Source organism: Larimichthys crocea, chromosome XIII (assembly GCF_000972845.2).
Source record: "Larimichthys crocea isolate SSNF chromosome XIII, L_crocea_2.0, whole genome shotgun sequence".
NCBI lineage: Eukaryota > Metazoa > Chordata > Actinopteri > Sciaenidae > Larimichthys > Larimichthys crocea.
Genome location: NC_040023.1, coordinates 27,470,824 through 27,489,823, shown reverse-complemented (window position 1 = coordinate 27,489,823; position 19,000 = coordinate 27,470,824). Strand labels below are relative to the sequence as shown.

The window sequence follows — 19,000 nt, the reverse complement described above, 5'->3', positions numbered from 1 at the left end:
GGTAACCGACGGAGCACGTTTTTATTGAAGTGGCGCAATGTCAAAAGATGAATCTTTTGAAGAATTCTAATAAAATCACATCACAGCATTATATGGCTTCAAGTCAAGTACATCCGTGTCATTTCTCAACGTTTGAGTGTTTCTCTGGAGCTGATGTGGGAGTGTGTGCAAGCCTTTACAATGATGTTCCATGTGGTTTCACTATTCGAGGCAAAGAAGGCATAAAACGAGAAAACTAAAACCTCACAACAGAAAAATAAAAAAATAAAGTATAAGCTATTTACAAGCCATGACAGACTTATAAGTTTTACAGAATAAGCTGCAAAACCTATATTTATGGATGAAGATGTAACGCGGCACTATGACAGAGACTTCTCTCAACCAAATACAGTGTTCCATCTCTTCAACACTGCAAAGTGAAGAACGGAGAATACCCAGAGGTACAAATGGCAGTCTGATTAATCACTGCTTCCAAATGATTGTTATGCTTTAGGAGGGCAAAAAAAGACTGCAGATATTTTTTTAAACAGGAGGAAATATTAATTATTGAAAGAAAAATGGTGGTGCTTTCATCGCCAAGCAGGGGGTGTCAAAAGAGGACTTCTCCAGCAGTGGCATTCTCACACATCTGAATGTTTTATTGGGAACACCTTGACTTCAGCTGTAAGACTAACAGCTATTTTAAGCTGGAGACTGTCAGCGGAAGGCCTGTGCAAGGAGCAAGCATCAAGCCTAGAGGTTGAGAGGTGACGTTGGTGTTCGCATACCTTTAAAGAACAGGACTTAATGTGAACAGGCTGGGGGGAATCATAGACTGGCCCTTCTCAGGTGTCAGGCTCTATTAGCGCTGGAGAAAGTGGGAGATCAAGGTCTGACAGAGGCACATACACACACGTATATATCTCTGCAAAGTGGTGGAGGAGATCAAATATGCTTATTACCCAGGTTGCTGTGCCTTTTTGGCGAGGTCAAGCATGACGCCGTCCCCACTTTGAACCTGGTGTTTGGTGTATGTGTGTGTGCAACCACCAAGAACATTGTTTTCATTCCGACTCAACCTTTGATTTCTCGAGCTGACTTTTACGTTTGACTCTTGACAGCAGAAAGCCTGTGGCAGACGCAGGTGGCAATGTGTCCAATTACACAGGGTCTGTATGTGAAGGATATGTGTGTATGTCTGCGTTTGTAAGGGCCAATCATTTTTTTATGGGGTATCTGTAGAATCCCAGTGTCACAAAAAACCCCCCCCCAAAAAAAACACCTCATACCAAGTAAGGCCAGTGACATGCGCCTCATATGCCATCTGATTTGAATTAGAGTGGTTCTGGAGGGTTCGGAGGGGCACAGGCTTGTATACAGTAACTGACAACATCTCTACGAACCCATAGCTTGACGGGAACCAGGGACATGGGAGAGTAATGGTTCCAATTTGTTCTAGCTAATCTATCACCTGTTGCTTCTCTCTTCTCCAAGTGGTAGCAGTTACATCTCTGGACTCACTCACTGACCCTCTCAAAGACTGGAACTGAGCGGGAAAGACGAGAGTGGGAGGGATGGAAAGTGTGTGTTTGTGTGTTGGCTGGTCAATCACTGAACCCTTGCTCATGTTGAAAAAAAAAAACACCCCAGCTTTTTTCGTGTACGTGTTTGTTGGTCAAGCCTTGAACCCTCTTGGTTCTGAAAAATGTGGCTTCCCGTGTGCATTAGTAGTGTTTACATGTATGTGTATGTGTGTGTGATGAGCGGCTGCTGAGTGAGGGTCAGTGCTGAAACACCATCCAGTTTACAGTACACATGTTACAAGTGTTTCCCACTCGGCATCCTTGGGAGGGCAGCTTTGATTGGTCTTGCAGAATAAATGCTGCTGAAATTGCGAGCATATTGCTGTAAACACACAGCAAGACGTGGCCTCATGGCGGTCTGCTCTCCGTTTGCGCCTCGTTGAAATAAATCAAATGTGAAACATTGTTGAATCAAAGTAGAGCCGCCAGACATGATACATAGACATCACAGGACACACACACATAGAGACAGAGAGTTATAAAGACTTGCACATGCAAATAAACCATCTGTAAAAACACCAGAGGATGGATAAATAAAATGCTGGATGCACTTTTTCTTCCTGATCCTGTCATCGATCTATGACTGATCCCTCCTTTATTTTTCCGTACAGTCCTTTTTGATTCATATTCAAATTAGCTGAATTCAAACAATTAAACTCAACTGAAGCATCACAATATGTCTCACCAGGTAAAGAACTCTCTGAACCTTTTTACACATGATGCTGGTGCTTAGGTTTAGAATGATAAACCTTTCAGACTCCAAAATGATTCCTGTTTGTTCCTGTCTAAACAACAGGAATTCATCAAAGCATCACAGCACTGACTCTCCTGCTCTATGTAACTTCTTCCTTTGCTCCCCCGTCCCTGAAGAGGAAAATTATCTCCACCAGAGAATCATCTAAACACACAGTTGAAAATGTGTGTGTTGAATGTGTGGGTGAACGGGTGAATGTGTGGTCAATTCTAGATATTTCCAGCAGAGCCTGACCTGGGGCAACCTCACACTGAGTCTGGATCCTGTCTGAGTCATTTGGGAGGGTGTTGTTTATGTGTGCGTACGTACGGAGAATGAATGTGAGTGATTATGATTGAAGTTATCCTACTGAGACAAGGATAGTTCTGCTCTCTACTAGTTCAAGGGAAGCACCTGACTATAATTGCACAATGTCGACATCTGTGCTTCAACTGAACACTAGAATCAGATGTAACCACAGCATAATGTAATTATCTTTAGAGATATAACAGTAGTAACCCTGTCAAGGGAGTGAAACAGTGAAACATCCTGTTAATAAATTACATTAAAACTGTAAAATCAACACTGAACATTAAGCAATTTCTAATAGATAAATAAACCAAGTGAAGCTAAATCTATTTATATATTTATTTAATCATGGGAAACAGAAATGACTGCTGTTTTTATTTTTTTGCTCCTCTCTGAAGGGAGCCCAGAGGTCAGTATGTATGCTTTAAGTCGATGGACAGTCTGTCTTTAGTCACTACAGCAGCCTCTCTGGAATACAGTGACCTCCCATCAGTCGTACCTACCATATAACCTCAAAACGTGATGCATGATTCATAGGTCATGCTTCTATAATTTGACTGCTGGCGTCATCTAGAATAAGCAGAGGGGTAGACGGACACTAGTGATGTGTTTGCTGTATTGTATGACTGTTGCAGTGTACAGAGAGCAGCATTGTGCTGTGTTGTGTGATTCCAGGTGGACAAAGAAGCTGAGGGCTTTCCGCTGACAGCAGGAAGAGATGCGTGTGGGGGCGACAAGGCTATAAGCTTCCTCGAACCATCATCTATAGCACCTACAGTTCAGCTCTGGGACTCATTTTTGTATACATGCTAAGTATGTGTTCATGATCACATTATATGCATGTGGAAGAAAGACAGACTTTATGTCAAAGTATGTACATAGTTGGGTGTCTGTGTGTTTGTGTGTGTGTGTGTGTGTGTGTGTTTGTGTGTGTGTGTGTGCGTGTGTGCGTGCGTGCGTGCGTGCGTGCATCTGCAGCATCTGGCCTGCTGGGTTCAGGGAGCTGAACTCTGACGGATGTCCTGCGCCTACACACACTCTCCATGAAACCCTCATAGGGATAACAAGGTTGTGCACACTCATACATTCAAAAGCCCACTCACACTTTTATTTATTGCAGTTATGTTTGGGTAGGATGTCAGCCACACCCTTAGGTCAACAACCTTAGCTTAAAGCTCATATGGATATCATATCAGTCTAAAAATAGACATCCCTGTGAAAGGCAAAGCCACAGGAGCCTGACGTTACACACACACATTGAAATCCACATGAGCTTCTAGTCTGCTGTTCAAAGTGTGTAATGTAAGCGATATCAATGGCCTACATCCACAACGTCATTTAGACTGCTCATCATTTGTGCACACAGCAGAAAAGTAGACCTTTGCGTTCGCCTCTAGTACAGTATGTTTGTTCAGTGTCTATGTGTGTGTGCTGCTTCACAGTGGTAGACATTTCTCCAGAAATGGGATCAAATGTGGACTAGATACTTTAAAATAGTAAACAAGCATGTTAGCATGTGTGTACAGAAATTGCATGTGTTCAACAGTGTGTGTTCATGATCCCCACCTGGTCCATTCAGGAAATCTTTGATCTGGAGACAGAGCAGAGGGGGAGGGATGCCCGTTTTATTGTCCACCTCTCCTGCTACTGTCTGCAGCCAAAACACATTGTAGTCCAGAGCTTCTGGCAAGGTCTTTCCTGGGTCTGGATTAAAGATGAAGGAATTAAGAAGGCAAAAAAAGAGGAAATGGCATGAAACATGTGTAACATTGAAGGTTTTATATTTACTTGTCTATTAGTCTTCCTTTATGGATATAATGCATTGGTAAAAAAGTTACATCTCCCAGTCCCACATTTGACTCTGACAGGATCTTCTGATTTCTCTTACCCAGACACTTGTAGTCAGAAGCTACTCCTCTTAAGGCCACGTCAAACACAGACAGCTCCGTCCTCTGCTTGCGGTGGTGGCAGCTGAGCAGAGCAGAGGGTTGCATCACCTGGAGGTAGAGGAGGGGTTCCAGCACCTGGTCCCCAGCCCCTCGTCTCCCTGGCTGCCTCACTATAGTCACTCCCAACGCTTGGCGAGCGGAGGAGCGGCTGGGAGTTGGAAGGCCGTCCAGGGAGAGCAGACTGCCTCTCAGCAGTAGGGAGGCCGACTGGGAAGTGTTGCTGTTGAGGATGTCCTCGGCAGTCAGTCCAGCAAGGGAACCCTGCGCAGCTGGGTCTGGAGTCGGGGAGGCTGAGGCTGGAGGAGACTCAGACTGGATATCTGGCTGGTTAAGGGCACTCTTTCCCATCTAAAGTAGAAGCACACACACTGTTTATTGATATGTTAAGCCTCATTTTCCACAAAATTCACTCCTTCAATGATTGGAGACACGGATTAAGTGATATGCTAGATTATTAATGAATTTTGGTTCATCATAACTCGCCAAAATCATGCAGTCCATACAGATCCTTTTGACTCTATCCATATATATCAAATCATTGTTTGGAGAAACTGGCTGTTCACAATATAATGATGTGAGCAAACATACATTCTTATTATCAGGAATGAAAACTTCACAGTTATAAATGTCTGTGACAACGATCTGTTTGTTTGTTTTTATTTTGAGTGGGATGGCGTTGAGCTAGTTCCCAGACGTCTTTCACTTTTGTATGTGCCTAGATCTCATTACCCATGTTATGAATTTGTACTGTACGGAACGACTTTCATCAACCACATAAAGTAACTTCAAATTATAATGTTGATTTCAAAGCTTTGTAATATTCATCCTTTGTACTTATACACTTAATACAATCTTCACATACATGAAGCATCTCACTATTGTGTGTGGTATGAATAATTATACACACATGGGCAACTGACAAATCCAGGAACTGACTCATAAGAGAGCCTCCATGTCACAGGCTTTTTGTTTACCTTATCCCCAGGCTCCTTCTTCTCGGGTGTGCTGGGGGTATCTGACGATGAGGGAAGGGCCTTTGGGGGACTGGAGCAAGCATAGGTCATGACAGACAGCCTACTAGCTGTGAGAAAGATGTCGAAAGGGATGAAGCTGAGGTTTTTGGTGATGGTGGATTTGTGGGAGGGCCTGGCGATGCAGTGGTGGCTGGCCCCACTCTGCTGCTCTATTTGGACGATGCGAATGCGAGCGCTATCGCTGCCGAAGCCGCTGTCCTGCCCGGTCCCGCTGTGGCGAGACGAGGAGTCAACACCTGCTGCGGGGTCTCGACTGCCACACTTGTTTTCATATCGACGCACCTGCACACAGAAACAGCAAAAGGTAAGGCTGACACAAATTTACTGAGCACTGAAGTGAACTGGAGGTGACTGCAAGTGGCCTCACTGTAAAAATGTATTTTACTTACTGCCTACCCGTATAAACAGATTTTTTTTATGCAGCATGAAGAAATAGTGGTTTTCCAAAATTATAATGGAAATTGAAAAAGAAAACACAATGACAACACCTAGCAGCAGGAGTTCATTTATCAGAGCATAAAGTTTCTGTTTCTAGTAAAAATTTGAAACTTGTACCTATCATTTGTACTGCACACTACTCTAAGTGCTGGCTAATGCAGTTGGCGCACATCTGTTCTGTTTTCAATTTATTTTTTTTTTCATATAAAACTGATTGACAGTGAGAACATCACATGACATTAGATACACCCTCAGAAACCAGTCACCAAATGACCCCGGAGACTTTTGCAAAGGTAGAAACTGAAAACTAAACTCTATATAATGCAATTTGGCTTTATCAAATTTGTTTTGTCTAAATAAATAACAGCCAACACAAACTTCATGACCATTTACACATACAGTACAGTGCCCAGTTATGAACTATAAAAACCAACAATATCATCCCTAAATACATGAGAATACCCATATGCACGCATGCATGCAGACAAGCGCGCACACACACACACACACACACACACACACACACACACACACACACACACACACACACACACACACACACACACTCAGCAGCTGCTACCTGCGTAACTGCACACTGCACAAACACCCCTCAACACGTGCAGCAGCTTGATAAATGTGATGAACATGAGAATTCAATTTAAAACAAACTTCTTTATCTCAAACCAAACCAAGATGCTGTGTTAGAATTGCCGAGATGGATCATAAAATGGATGACAACATCTTTTTTTTTTTTTTTTTTTTTTTTTTTTTTTTTTTTTTTTTTTTTTTTTGTTTCTTGTTTGGATCCTGACTTTACAAGAGGACAAAAACCAAATAACTAGCTTGATTGAAACCATGGACAAATTAACCAAAGAAGAAGAGCATCGTATAGCCACAGAGACATTAAAGGCATGCTTTGGGACTTTTTCTGTGGTCTTAAAATCATTTTGCACTTCTTGCAATATTGGAAATGTCTTTGAAAAAAGGGCCTCTCCCCAGCAAATCGAATTGTTTCGTGCAGTGACTGTGGTATTGTGTATAAAGCAGCCTACATTTTATGCTTGGCTCCAACTAACGGATGTCAGGAGAGTTCCAGCCGTTGTGGCAATAAAAAGCTTTCAGTGACAGATGATATAAATCAATGTGAGTAGGTTGCTGGGTTTCAAGCGACAATGAAAACAGGCATCTTTATTCTGCTACCAAAGCATGCCATCTTCAAGACTATAAAGAAGCCGCCACTGACTCCCATGGGACAGGAACGAGACAAACATATAAAACTAAATGCTACCTACCAAATAATAAATTACTGGACATGTTTATATAGAACTGACACGTGTGGGTAAAAAAAGCTGGAATAAACAGAAGCGTTTACTTTTCAAATATTTCCCAAGCGCATGGAAAATATTTTGTAGATGCTGAGAAAAAAAACGCTTAGAGCCACCCCCACAAAAGCATCCCTTTGCGCTCATAGAGCAGAGCTGAGACCATCAGAAAGACAACTAAATATATAGAAAAAGAGCCTGCAAAGAGAGCACATGTAAACATGTAAGGCCGTTTCAGTTCAACCACTGCATCACATTAACTAAACACTATAGCTGCAGGCTTGTCAGGTGCATCATGAAGGGACTTGGGCCTAGTAATCATCATCGTTTCCAGTAACGTGCAACATTGGTACCCCATTATTGAGGTCTTTCCCCCATGTTTCTCATCCATCTTAATGGGTACAACGTCGGTTTCAATTAGCTACTGCTGCCTTTACAGACATGATTATGATTAACTGAAAAATAGAGTAGACATACAGAAAGAGTTTTCAACAGACCCAAGGTATGTCCCATCCTATCCCACCCTCATCTACTCCTGCAACCTGCACATGGTTGCTATTAGGGAATGTACTCTCAGCTACCCCCCTCTTTTCTCTCTACATCACTCCCTCCCACCCACTCCATGAGAATTTTAAATGTATATTATTGCTGTGGCGGAGATAGTGTTTCAAGACCTCCAGGCAAATACTAAACCCACTGGCAGCACATTAGACAGAATACTTGACTTATTAGATATTTCCTATTCTAAACAGTGTCATCAAAGGCTAAGAACAAGAGCCATATAAAACGCCGCGGCATGCCTGCCCGCCTGCTTGTTCTGTTCTGTTCTGTTCGTCCAGGCTCATGTGTGGGGCTTCCATAGGATCGGCCCTGCCAGACCCTCTCCTTTCCCTGGCTTAATGAGGACAGGATGTGTGCACTTCTTTTCTGTAGAAATGTAAGATTTTCCAAGCAATGGGGAGGGGAGAGAAAGCAGAGAAGGGCCTGGACCTGTCTCCATGTGTGTTGTGTTAAGCTGGTGAAACTCGTACTGAGGTAAGGAGGTATTTGAAAAGTATTCAGCAAAGGCAAAACGTCCACTCCTAGGAGCGCCCCATGTTGAAAGGGACAAATAAGCTGCACAGCAGCTGGAAAAGAGCAAGAGCCAGGAGAAACTGCCAGATACTCTTTACGCTTCTCTGTCTCTCCTCCCAAACTTAGGCTGTACACATGCATTTACAATTACAGCAAATACCCCGTCTTCTCTTTAAGCACCACTACTAAGAGAGTGCCCCCTAAGCAAATTCTTGCTCTATATTTAGATGTGCTTACAAGTGGAATAATGGATAATGGGGAACACAATTGGGGGTATAGAGGGAAAGAGACAATGAGAAAACATACCACAACACACAGTTCTTCATACAGTTTGAATCAATGCATGCAATCAGTGCATTCACAAACATGTTCACATAAACACACATGAAGTCAGTTGCTTTCCCAGGGTTTGATCTCAACTATAGTTTTAAAGCACATACGTAGATTGCTTCCTGTGTTTCTGAACTTAGTTATATCCCAATTGTGCTTAGACACTGAAAAAGAGAACAGGTATACACAGAAAAAATAAACCTATAGCTCTGTAGTCTATATGCTTTAACCTCACACCAATTTATTCATTGACAGAGGGCAATAAATTCAGAATACAAACATGCACTGTAGCTGCAGGCCTGGTCCCAGCTGAAATCCCCTTTTCCAACCATTACTTTCTATTATATTATATAATAGCTGCACTGAAGTGCTGTTTCCAGATCCCAATGCAATCTTTCTCTGGACTTAGTTGATCATGATCATGAACGTGCGACTGCACACACATTCATACAACCCCCCAATCCCCATCCCCCATCCCCCATCGGCCAATCATGAGGTCATCCCCGCAGAGTCTCTAGGCAGAACATTCTGGAAAATGGAGGATAATCCCCAAAGTGTGAAACCATGAGTCTCCCAAGTGCCAATCATATCAGAGTGCATCTGTACGACTTCTGACCCCTATTTCTGTCAGTGTAACTCAGAACAGCTTGGCTAGAGGAAGGCTAATATGCGGAAGCAAATGTCACATCATCCAAATGCCATCCGTTTACAGTGTTGGCTGGCTAGTCGAATATGACAACATAAATTTTACATCTGAATACCACATATGCAGCTGATTGTTTCCAGATGAAAGAAAAGTAGGTTGCAATTCAGGTTCAGAGATCAGGGAACATGAAAATCTGGATGTTTTAAGATGGTGGAGGAGTCCATGGTAGTCGACAGGAAAAAATATAATAAATAAAGTCCAAGTAACAAAGGTGACTGCTTTTGAAAAGGGTCCATTTAACAGGCACAAGTCCTAAACTATATAATAAAAGCTTCAAAGGTGCCCGGGTTTACCTCAGGGATTAAAAAAAATTGAGCCAAAACTACTAGCCTGCATGTAGTAAGACATATGAATGAACTGCATAAAGTATAAAGTATAAAATGCTACTAAAACACATGACAGAAACACAGAGCGATTATGACAGCAGAGCATTGATACTCAATGGTTAAATGTCTGTTGGTGACATAATCAGCGCTGGTGAATGGAAAGGTTGGCTGAGTGACATCACAAGGAAGTGACAACAGTGCTAATTGTTGGAGAGGGTCAAGGCAGCTGCATAAAAAGAACTTGAACATTAGTGTTGAGTGAAACAGGTCAACAACTTGACATCATTAGAGAATTACAGAGTTGTTCAAAGAAAACTTTGAAGTATGTGGGGACAGAGTTGTCACAGAGAGCCAGAAAACAGATTACAGGCAAAATCTTTAACAATATCAACTTTTCTTCCCAAAAAAAAAAAATTGTACATGTATTGTGTTTCCATATTTGGCTTTCACCTCCTCAGGTTTTCCAATCCTTCTAAAATATCTGCTTGTTTATTAACTTTAACAGATATGACAGTTACTGTGGAGAGAAAACAAGCTGCAATTAGTAGCATTTCTGAACCTAAATGAAACCAGTGGCGGGCAGTTGCAGTAGTCATAGTAGTCAGGTGAGGTCAGCTTAGGAACTGAGCTGCTTTTCTTGCACTTCATGTTGAAAAATTGTTTAATGTTTATCACAGTTTTCCCATGTTCTCTTGTAACTTCAGTAGAATTCCCATTGAAAAACATGGAAGTCATATTACTAAATCTTCTTGACAGTACTATTCAGTTGAGCTACTTGCTTGCAGGAGGCCTGTATGGAAATTAACTTCTGTATCTTGACTACATCAGAGTTTACAGGTTAGGCCCCTGCTGTGCTACCTGCTATTGTTTACCAGAACCATAAAGCTGATAGCAGGCCTCTGTGCTTTTGTGCTAATGGAAGAAAACCTCAATGCAGAAATACCTCATCTTAATCAAAAATAATAACAATAATACTTAACCAAATGCCACAAAGGCAGCAATTCATTCTCTCATTTTCTTGTGGAAAACAGAGGGGGGAAGACATTTATTATATGAAGTCACCGCTCTTTGTGCACCATAACAGCGGCCACAAAGCAAAAAAGGGCATCAAAGGCAGTCATTTAATACATTCAACTTTGTTTCAATAACAAAGGCAACCTGCTATGCACTTCAACTGAACCACAACAAAGAAGCAATGGAGGGTCGCGACCCCAGAGCTTGCAAATGGATGCCGAGTGCTTCAGAGTGACTGTCAACTGTATTTTAAACACAGTGTACTCGAAAGCTCAGGGCGCCGAGTGGGGTCATTTTAACAAGCTCCCTCCACCCAGTAATTCTGGTGGGTGGGTTTATTCCTCCAGGGTTTAACAGCGTGTTTCTCAAAGGAGCATGAGAGGCAATATCCTTTTCGTTTATCTCTCTTCCCACAATCCAGACCCCTAAGCATCTCTCCTCAGTCCCCCAATCTGTGCTTTGGACAGACAATGTGAAAATATTTTGCTTATCATGTCAGACACTTTCTTGTTCACCCGATGCCACATGACATACAGGGGGAAAGCAAACATCTGTGTGACAGTAATAATTTATGCATGTTGACATTCCTAAAGCGCTGGGTCAGTTGGAACACTTTCTGTCCGGAAAGACCTACTGGAGGACAAGTGAGGAGAGGCGAAGACTGAGTCTGACATGACCGGGCAAAATAGAGGAACGCCTGTGAAACACCTCGCTGAAAAAAAAAACAAAGGAAAGATGAACAGACAAGAAAACATGAAGACAGAGATGATGTTCTTCAGTTTTCGGCTGCTTTATAGCTTGGAAAAGCCCTGGCTCAAAAACAAAAGATGCGAAATGATAAAGGCTGGAGAATGAAAAGAAAAATTGTGAAAGCGTGAGTTAATGTGGTCCATCTGGGGAACTACAGTATGCTGCTCAACAAAAACCTGGCTCTGGGAAATGTGGCGGCCTGTTTTGTAATTGACCGGACTTCAAACCGGTTCTTTTCTACCCCTGCACATGACATTAGTTTGCTTACAAATATTTTGCCACAAATAGAATGTGGATTACCATTGCTTAGTAAAGCAGAGCTGGATCCAGAGATCTGACATTCGGCAGGCAGTAGAGTTGTGCTCAACACATTGAGCTAAAGACAGAGGCCTTCCCAGTACGACTCCAGGCTTTTGGAGGAGCTCGCCAAACCCGCCATGCCCCGCTCGTAAGCTTAGGCAATCAAGAATGATTTAAAAGGTCTGACAGACACCACCCTTAAAGCTCAACAGGAGACTTATTGCTTCAGTCATCCTCAACAGATCCACCAATCTAAACCAAAACCGTGATTCAGATCCACCAATCAAATCCAATGCTTGGATTAGAGGTGATTGTGAGGACACGCAGGAATTACCCCATATCACTACAATAACACTGACTGTTTGTATAAGCAGGATGCGATGTAGTTGTATTAGTCAGTGAAGGAAGCGTTCAAAAATGCCAAAAGACATTTTCTAGATTAACACCATGAGTGTGTTAGTGAAAACAAATAAAGGGGGAAAGTGCCTCAACTATCATGATGTAAGTATTCAGAAATGATACACAGGCTTTCTCCGTTCATCCGGCATAATCTCTTGGCTGGAATCAGATGCTGCTGAATGGACTTTATCAGCAAATGCTCCCATCATTAATGATAAACAAGATATCAGCCATATGGTAAACAAAGTAGGGACAGTAAAGACAGTTCTGATAAAGTTATCAGGGGGCTAAAGCTAGATGGAGAACTTGGAAAAAAGAATGTGGCTGATAAATAGATCAATGGCCTTTGTACATGTTATACAAAAACATCCATATCAACTCTTTGTACATTTTTCTACATCCTTTCTACATCCCTGGAACACTGCAGCCAGACTCCTCACATTTTATCCGGTAACTGATTAAATGAAGATGAAGGCCAGATGTGGAGAAAGGTGTGATTAGAAGACGCACCACAGTACAAGCCAATGAGAGACAGATTCACAGAATTACTGTGAACCTGGCCTCCGAAGCAGCACAGTCATCATCAGACTTTCTTTCCTTTGTCCTCTCTTCCTTTTTTCCATGGGAATGGGGGAGAGAACAACTGGCTCTCATTAGCTGTCATCGTCCCTATTTAGTTTTGAAATTTGCGTGGGGTAATTTTCTAATCTAATATTCAGGCTCCAGTGTTTACACATGCCAAGAGTCCTTCGGTGAGGTGGGCTAGATGGTGGCGGTGGCGTCTGAAAGTTGTGGGTGTGAAGTGTTTGTCTGATTGTGGTTGAGCTACTGTGAGAAATCCTGCATGGGAGTATTTCTTAGAGGACGTGTCATTTGTATTTGCAGTTTGTCTTTGAATCTCTATTAATTGTGTCTTTGATCCACGGAAAGAATGAACTGTAAGATTACTGACCCAGTGTAATTCTTTCATTTCATCACTGTTTATATTTAGTGGGCAAATCGAAGTGTGGCAATCGACCGCAAATTCACAGGCACGCACACAGTGAAAACACATCCTCAGTACAACAGAGAGTTATGCAGCAGGGTAATCATCAGGTTTCAGCCTGGCCCTCAAGATCATTCATCCAAGCTTTCAACTTAACATCATTAGCTTTGGCATTATGTTCTCAACAAACAAACAACAAAAGAGACTTCAAACTGCATTGTCTTCAGCATGAGCTCGGCGGTTCACGAAAGCAGACGTCTGAGAGACTTCAAAAAGCAGCGGAGATGCCTTTCATTAGGTCATAAAGTGTTCTTCTGAAGCGCCTCCCTGCGCTGCCTGGCGGCCATGTCTGTATTGTCTGCTTTAGTAACAAGGTCATGGGGAAACAGCAACAGCAGGGAAAACAACGATGACCTGAGGTGAGATGAGGATGTTTGGAGCAGGACACGGTGGGTGTGTAGGGTTGAAGGATTGGTGGGGGGGGGCAGATAAGCCCCGGGTGGTCTGCTGAGGACTGGAGCGATGCTGCTGTGATCAGCCCACACTCCGGGGAGCAAGCACACACACTTGCAAGGATTCACCAACCCCGTATACACATTCAAAAACAAACATTACCATAAACACAAATCTGCAAATAAATTTCCATACAAATTCAAAGAGTGGTGCAAAGACAAGAACAGTCCTGGCTTTTTGCCTATTTACAGAGCTGAAATTAGAAGGGGAGGATTGAAGTAATCTTCCTTTAATTTCTCTCTGGATGTGCTCCCAGGGCTGAATGAGACCAAGGCTCTGATGTTCTGTATGTTAGGCTCTCAAAGGAGAATGATGCAAGACCCCCTGTCCCCTCATAGGGTTAGCGGGGAGGGCGTCAGTACAGGGGACATGGAGGACAAGGCTAGAGGACACGGTACATCGGTACAAGAAAAGACTAACATAAAACTATGGAAGAAAAGACGTAAACGAGCTGCAGATTTCAGAATATTTAGGTGAATTACACAAGCACAGTTAAAGAAGACTTTGTGGGAGAAGGATCAATTTCAGGTGTTTAAGACCTGATCACTGGTGGGCGCACAGGTGGGATTCAGTTTAACATGGAAGGAACGCCTGTAATACTTTAAACTGCAAAACTAACTCATCACCACACACTTCTGTTCTGTTCTGGCCAGAGTACTGGCATTTTAAAATACTGCAGCTCAAATGAACACAGTATCAAGAATTGATTTTTGGCCAGTGGACAATTTCCAAGTGTTGGAATACGTGAGGTGTGTCTGATGATTCATCTTTGTCATGCACATCTGAACCACTGGAGCAGCTCCAAACAGACAAACTGAAACAGGTGAGGTATAAAATCAAGCCCAGAGCTATGTTTTTGAGTTGGATCTCAAGCGGCTGTATGGCACCTATCTGTGCATATCTATCATTGCTTAGACTTCATTTGGGTTTACATGCCTCTATCAGGTTTCAGGGCCAGTCACAAGTCTTAAGTCCAAACACATCATTCATTTCACACATACAGTACATTCATATAGTACTGTAGATAACAATCGAAGTATACAAAGATTCATGTTGGGTCTTAAAACATGCACTTGTAGAAACATGACACAGTTAGGGTTGGAACTAATAACTACTTTCATTTTTAGCTTTTGTCTTGACTATTTTTTTTAAATAACTGATTGTTTTGTCTATAAACTGTCTATAATAATAAAAATGTCAATCACAACTTTTCAGAGCCTTCAAGTTGCTTGTTTTGCACAACAAACAGTCAAAAAATACTCACATGCAAGAAGATGAAACCAGTAAATGTTAGGAAATGCTGTTTGAAAGAGGGTTTAAACAATTCATTGATTATCAAAATTGTGTGATTCATTTTCTGTTCATTAATCAAATAATCATGTAAGAATAATGTAAAATCTTGACCGGCTTTGATTAAGACTCACAATAGTTATCCCTATGTGGCCTGGATAACAAAGTAGCAGCGAGACGTGGAAAAAAAAAAAAAGAAGAACCGTGCCTGCGCCCATGGAAAATCCTCCAAAAAGCCTGGAATGATGTGTGAATTTTGTTTTAGGGTAAATATTTAGTTTAATGAGAGCAGTCCAAGAGGAACTCAGTAGTACTCCAGTCAACAACAGGACTTGAAAAATCACAGTCAGGAAGAAGCAGACACTGTACACTCTTATAGTTTATTGCAAACATTTACATCCCTGTATGTGTATGTACGCACATATGCACATGAAAACCCACAGCCACTCTCTCATACACTTTTACTAAACAATCCAAGTTAGAGAGAGAACCCAATACTCTCCATCACCTGTTATTCTAGGTCGAATCTTGCTTATACAGGTGTAGAGAAAAAAAAAAATCTGTTTCCTCTTTTCACCTCTTCAGACAAAAATTCTGGGTTTTTTCACTGAACAAAGTCTACTATGGTGTGTATACATATGTGTCTATGTAAAAAAAAAAAAAAAAATAGTTGGCCTGGTGTGCCCTGCTTTTACTAGTCCCCTGGGTGTGTGACCCTGTTTCCCTTGCAGGCAGAGAGAGGGGGCACTCCTGACTCCTCCTCACCTGAGTCGACACCCGATCCCAGGGTTCACGGTGGGGGCCTGCTGCCTCTCCTCAAAGGCGCCGTTTGTTTCCAGGCTCTAATAGAATTCCAACCTTCGTGATTTTATCTGGAGTTTTCACGCCAATTTTGCCAAAACCGATTGAGGAGAGAGCAAATTCAGCTGCTACTGATCTCAAATAGATTGAGTTTCCAAGGGGCCAATTTAAGAATGTGCCACGGTTATGCTTTGAGGAGAAGGTTGGTAGTAGTGCGGGGGCTGAACAGGGAAGGTGAGTTGTTATGACTGGCTGTCAATTAGCAGTTGATTCACACAGGAGGGTCAGTGAGACATGAACAAAAAAGGAAAAAAAGAAAAAGATAGATACAGTTTCATAACAAAAGAAGGGCAGCGAGATGAACACTGGCTATGAAAATATGTATGTTTAAGATAAGCTGAGACAACGACACTTACTTAACAGATGTAAGGCAGCCAAAATGGAAAAGGAGATGGCTGTGCAGGGAGCCTTATTTATTATTACTCTCAGCAGCAACAGGGCAACGAAAAATGGTACTAAACAGGATTGGAAAAGGTCAGGGTGAAAGGGATCTGGCCCTCAGAGAGGGTTAATAACAAGGTCGACTGGTTAAAAGCTGACTTCTCAGGAACGTCAGCTTCCACATTTACAGACAAATACTTTGGACAGAACCAGGAATCAAAGCAAACACCGGACTCTGACTCTCTTTTTCTCACTGTGTCATGTCTCATCTCCGTGGATTTCTTCCTTACTCCTCATTCCCTCTTGCATTCTCTGTCATTTGGCCATCCCCTCTCAAGCTGTCTCCACTCTCTTACTGTATGCTCTGTTCCTTTTCCATGCTTCAGATTTTCGCTCTCATCTTATGTCTCCCTATTTCTGTTGGCCAGCAGAGCACATAAAAGCTCCTCTGACACCTCACTGTCCTGGAAAGATCGGAGGTCGGGAGAGAAACTTCAGTTCTCAAAGCTGAACAGCTACAAGACAATATGAAACACTCATCACGAAGAGGAGCGGTCTTGGAAACGGTTTACTTTAAACATACACAGACAAAGATTCAGCCCCAGGTCGCTAACTGAGCCAAGCCTGTCAACAACACCATGGCTTAGATAAGCTGTCTTACGTGCTTTTGACATACAGCTAATACTCCTACATGCAGGAGAGCTAAATTGTTATACAAGAGGGCAGAATAGGTCACCAAGCTTCCATTCTCCCACAGTATAACATTTAGTAGCATTTGGAGTGAAGACTGAGGTGCAGAAAGGTCTTTGCGCGTTTCATTATTTTCTTTATCTGCAAGTGGAAAAGTTAGTTTAGAGACATTAAAGGTGTCTCTGCTGACTGCTGACTAATCTACATCACAGTATGACCTTTTATCAAAAGACAAACAAAGTGTTGGATCATTCTTCATCAATAATACACAACTTTAAAATCTATAAAACAATAATAATTTAAAAGAAAAAACCTTTACTGTCCAAACATATTTAACTGTAGCTGAGTTTGGTTTTGCGGATGACGTATAAATATCAGTAAAACACTGCCTCCTCCCCACTAATAACCTGAAACTGCTGTCCAAACCCACTGACAAACCAAACCAGCTACCGAGCAACATGGTCGTGCCTACTGTAAATTCACTTCTCACTGCGTTTCGTCTTGGCTGAGGACCTACCTCACTCTCTATAGTACTGCATTTAGCCCAGCTTTGTGTGAGAGCACAGCTTGTGTGTGTCCTTACAAAGGCGTTTAAGACAACACAGATGTAATAGTACAGTAATATCATAATCTACAGACTGTCAAATTCTATCTGTCTCCGGGGGTGGAACCCACTCCACTGTCAGCCAGCTAGCTACTTTGCTAGCCAGCTCTGGAAGCACCAACACTTTTCCAACCAGGAGTTGTGCCAGTCCCAAGAGGGAAAAAAAGAGATGAATGAAAGAAGACAAAGTGCATGGAAAAGAGAAGAAAGTGATAAAAAGAGGGATGAAGAAAGAGTTGGATTAAGGTTAAAAGCAGGAGATTAAGAATTAAGACAAAGTAGGTGGTAAACAGAGATGCATACAGCCTTATGATGTCGACTGATGTGGTAAGTGATACAAAAAGGAAGGAAATAAAAGGAAAGAGAGAGAAAGAGGGGGAGAGGAAGAATGGAGATAAGGCAGGTAATGGGTGATTGAGAGGTTTTTTTCCCATATGTGTTTACTAAAATCTGTAATTCAGCGGTTCCTGTGAGGCCTGATACCTCGTCCTGAACCTGGGTACTGCCTTAGTGTGTGTGCACTGGCATCAGTGTGTGTGTGTGTGTGTGTGTGTGTGTGTGTGTGTGGACATGAGTATTGGAGGAAGTCTAAAGCCCTGTTTCCCATGCGTGTAATCATCCCAGGATGAGGTGGAGGATGAAGCCGAGCGGGACTTCCCCTCTACCAGAGGGTATTTTCCTCTCACACTGTGGTTCAAGCACATGGCTGACCCGGGCTGCCTCTGTGAGTGTGTGTGTATGTGTGTGTGTGCACATCAGAGAGAGTGAGAGAGAGACATGCCAACGTGGGACGAGGGAAGCAATTTCTTAAATATCCTCTATTCCTGCTCTTTACCAGTTTGGTGGGACATTACTAAAATACTTCTGGAGCTTGTCATTGTGGCAACAGCCAGACGGTGATGCCAACAATGAGAGCTTACACTGTAAATCTCAAGGAATGGATGGCACTGAGGTGGCAAATAAAAGAACGATATTGTGTGTGTGTGTATGTATGTATATAGAGGAAGACATGGTGGTTGAAGAGACACTGGATGGAGAAGCTGCTGGGAAGATGAGAGATTTTCACACTTTTACACAAAGTCATTCACTCCTCTGTCGCTCTTTCTGAAGAACAAATAACGTCATGGACACATAGACTGCAAACACACACACACACACACACACACACGCGCGTAGGTCAGCTGTTCAGTCATAAAGCAGTATTACAGTACTGGCTCCCAAATAAAAGGCTGCAGGCAGTTACCATGCCGAGAATGTGGGGGCCATGTGTGTGTTTGTGTGTGTGTGTGTGTGTGTGTGTGTGTGTGTGAGGGTATAGACGTCTGTGTTGCTGGGTGACAGTGCCGATGACAGAGCAGTGAGATAAGTCCCAGAAGCTGCTCTATCATCTATTCATAGCTCTCTGGCTGTGGTACCTCCTGCTGCTGAAA

The 19,000-nt window shown here is 42.5% G+C and overlaps 1 protein-coding gene across 3 annotated transcripts in view; it reads right to left on the bottom strand.

Moving 5' to 3' along the window:
• The window catches only part of vps13b (vacuolar protein sorting 13 homolog B), a 312,301-nt gene that overhangs the window by 80,023 nt on the left and 213,278 nt on the right, over positions 1–19,000 (bottom strand). For all 3 annotated transcript variants that reach the window (XM_019256535.2, XM_019256534.2, XM_027286989.1), the window contains exons 35-37: positions 5,528–5,869; positions 4,493–4,901; positions 4,171–4,308 (exon numbers count right to left, since the gene is read on the bottom strand). In XM_019256535.2, coding sequence (XP_019112080.2) covers positions 4,171–4,308; positions 4,493–4,901; positions 5,528–5,869 — 889 coding nt within the window. The remainder of the gene's footprint in view (positions 1–4,170; positions 4,309–4,492; positions 4,902–5,527; positions 5,870–19,000) is intronic.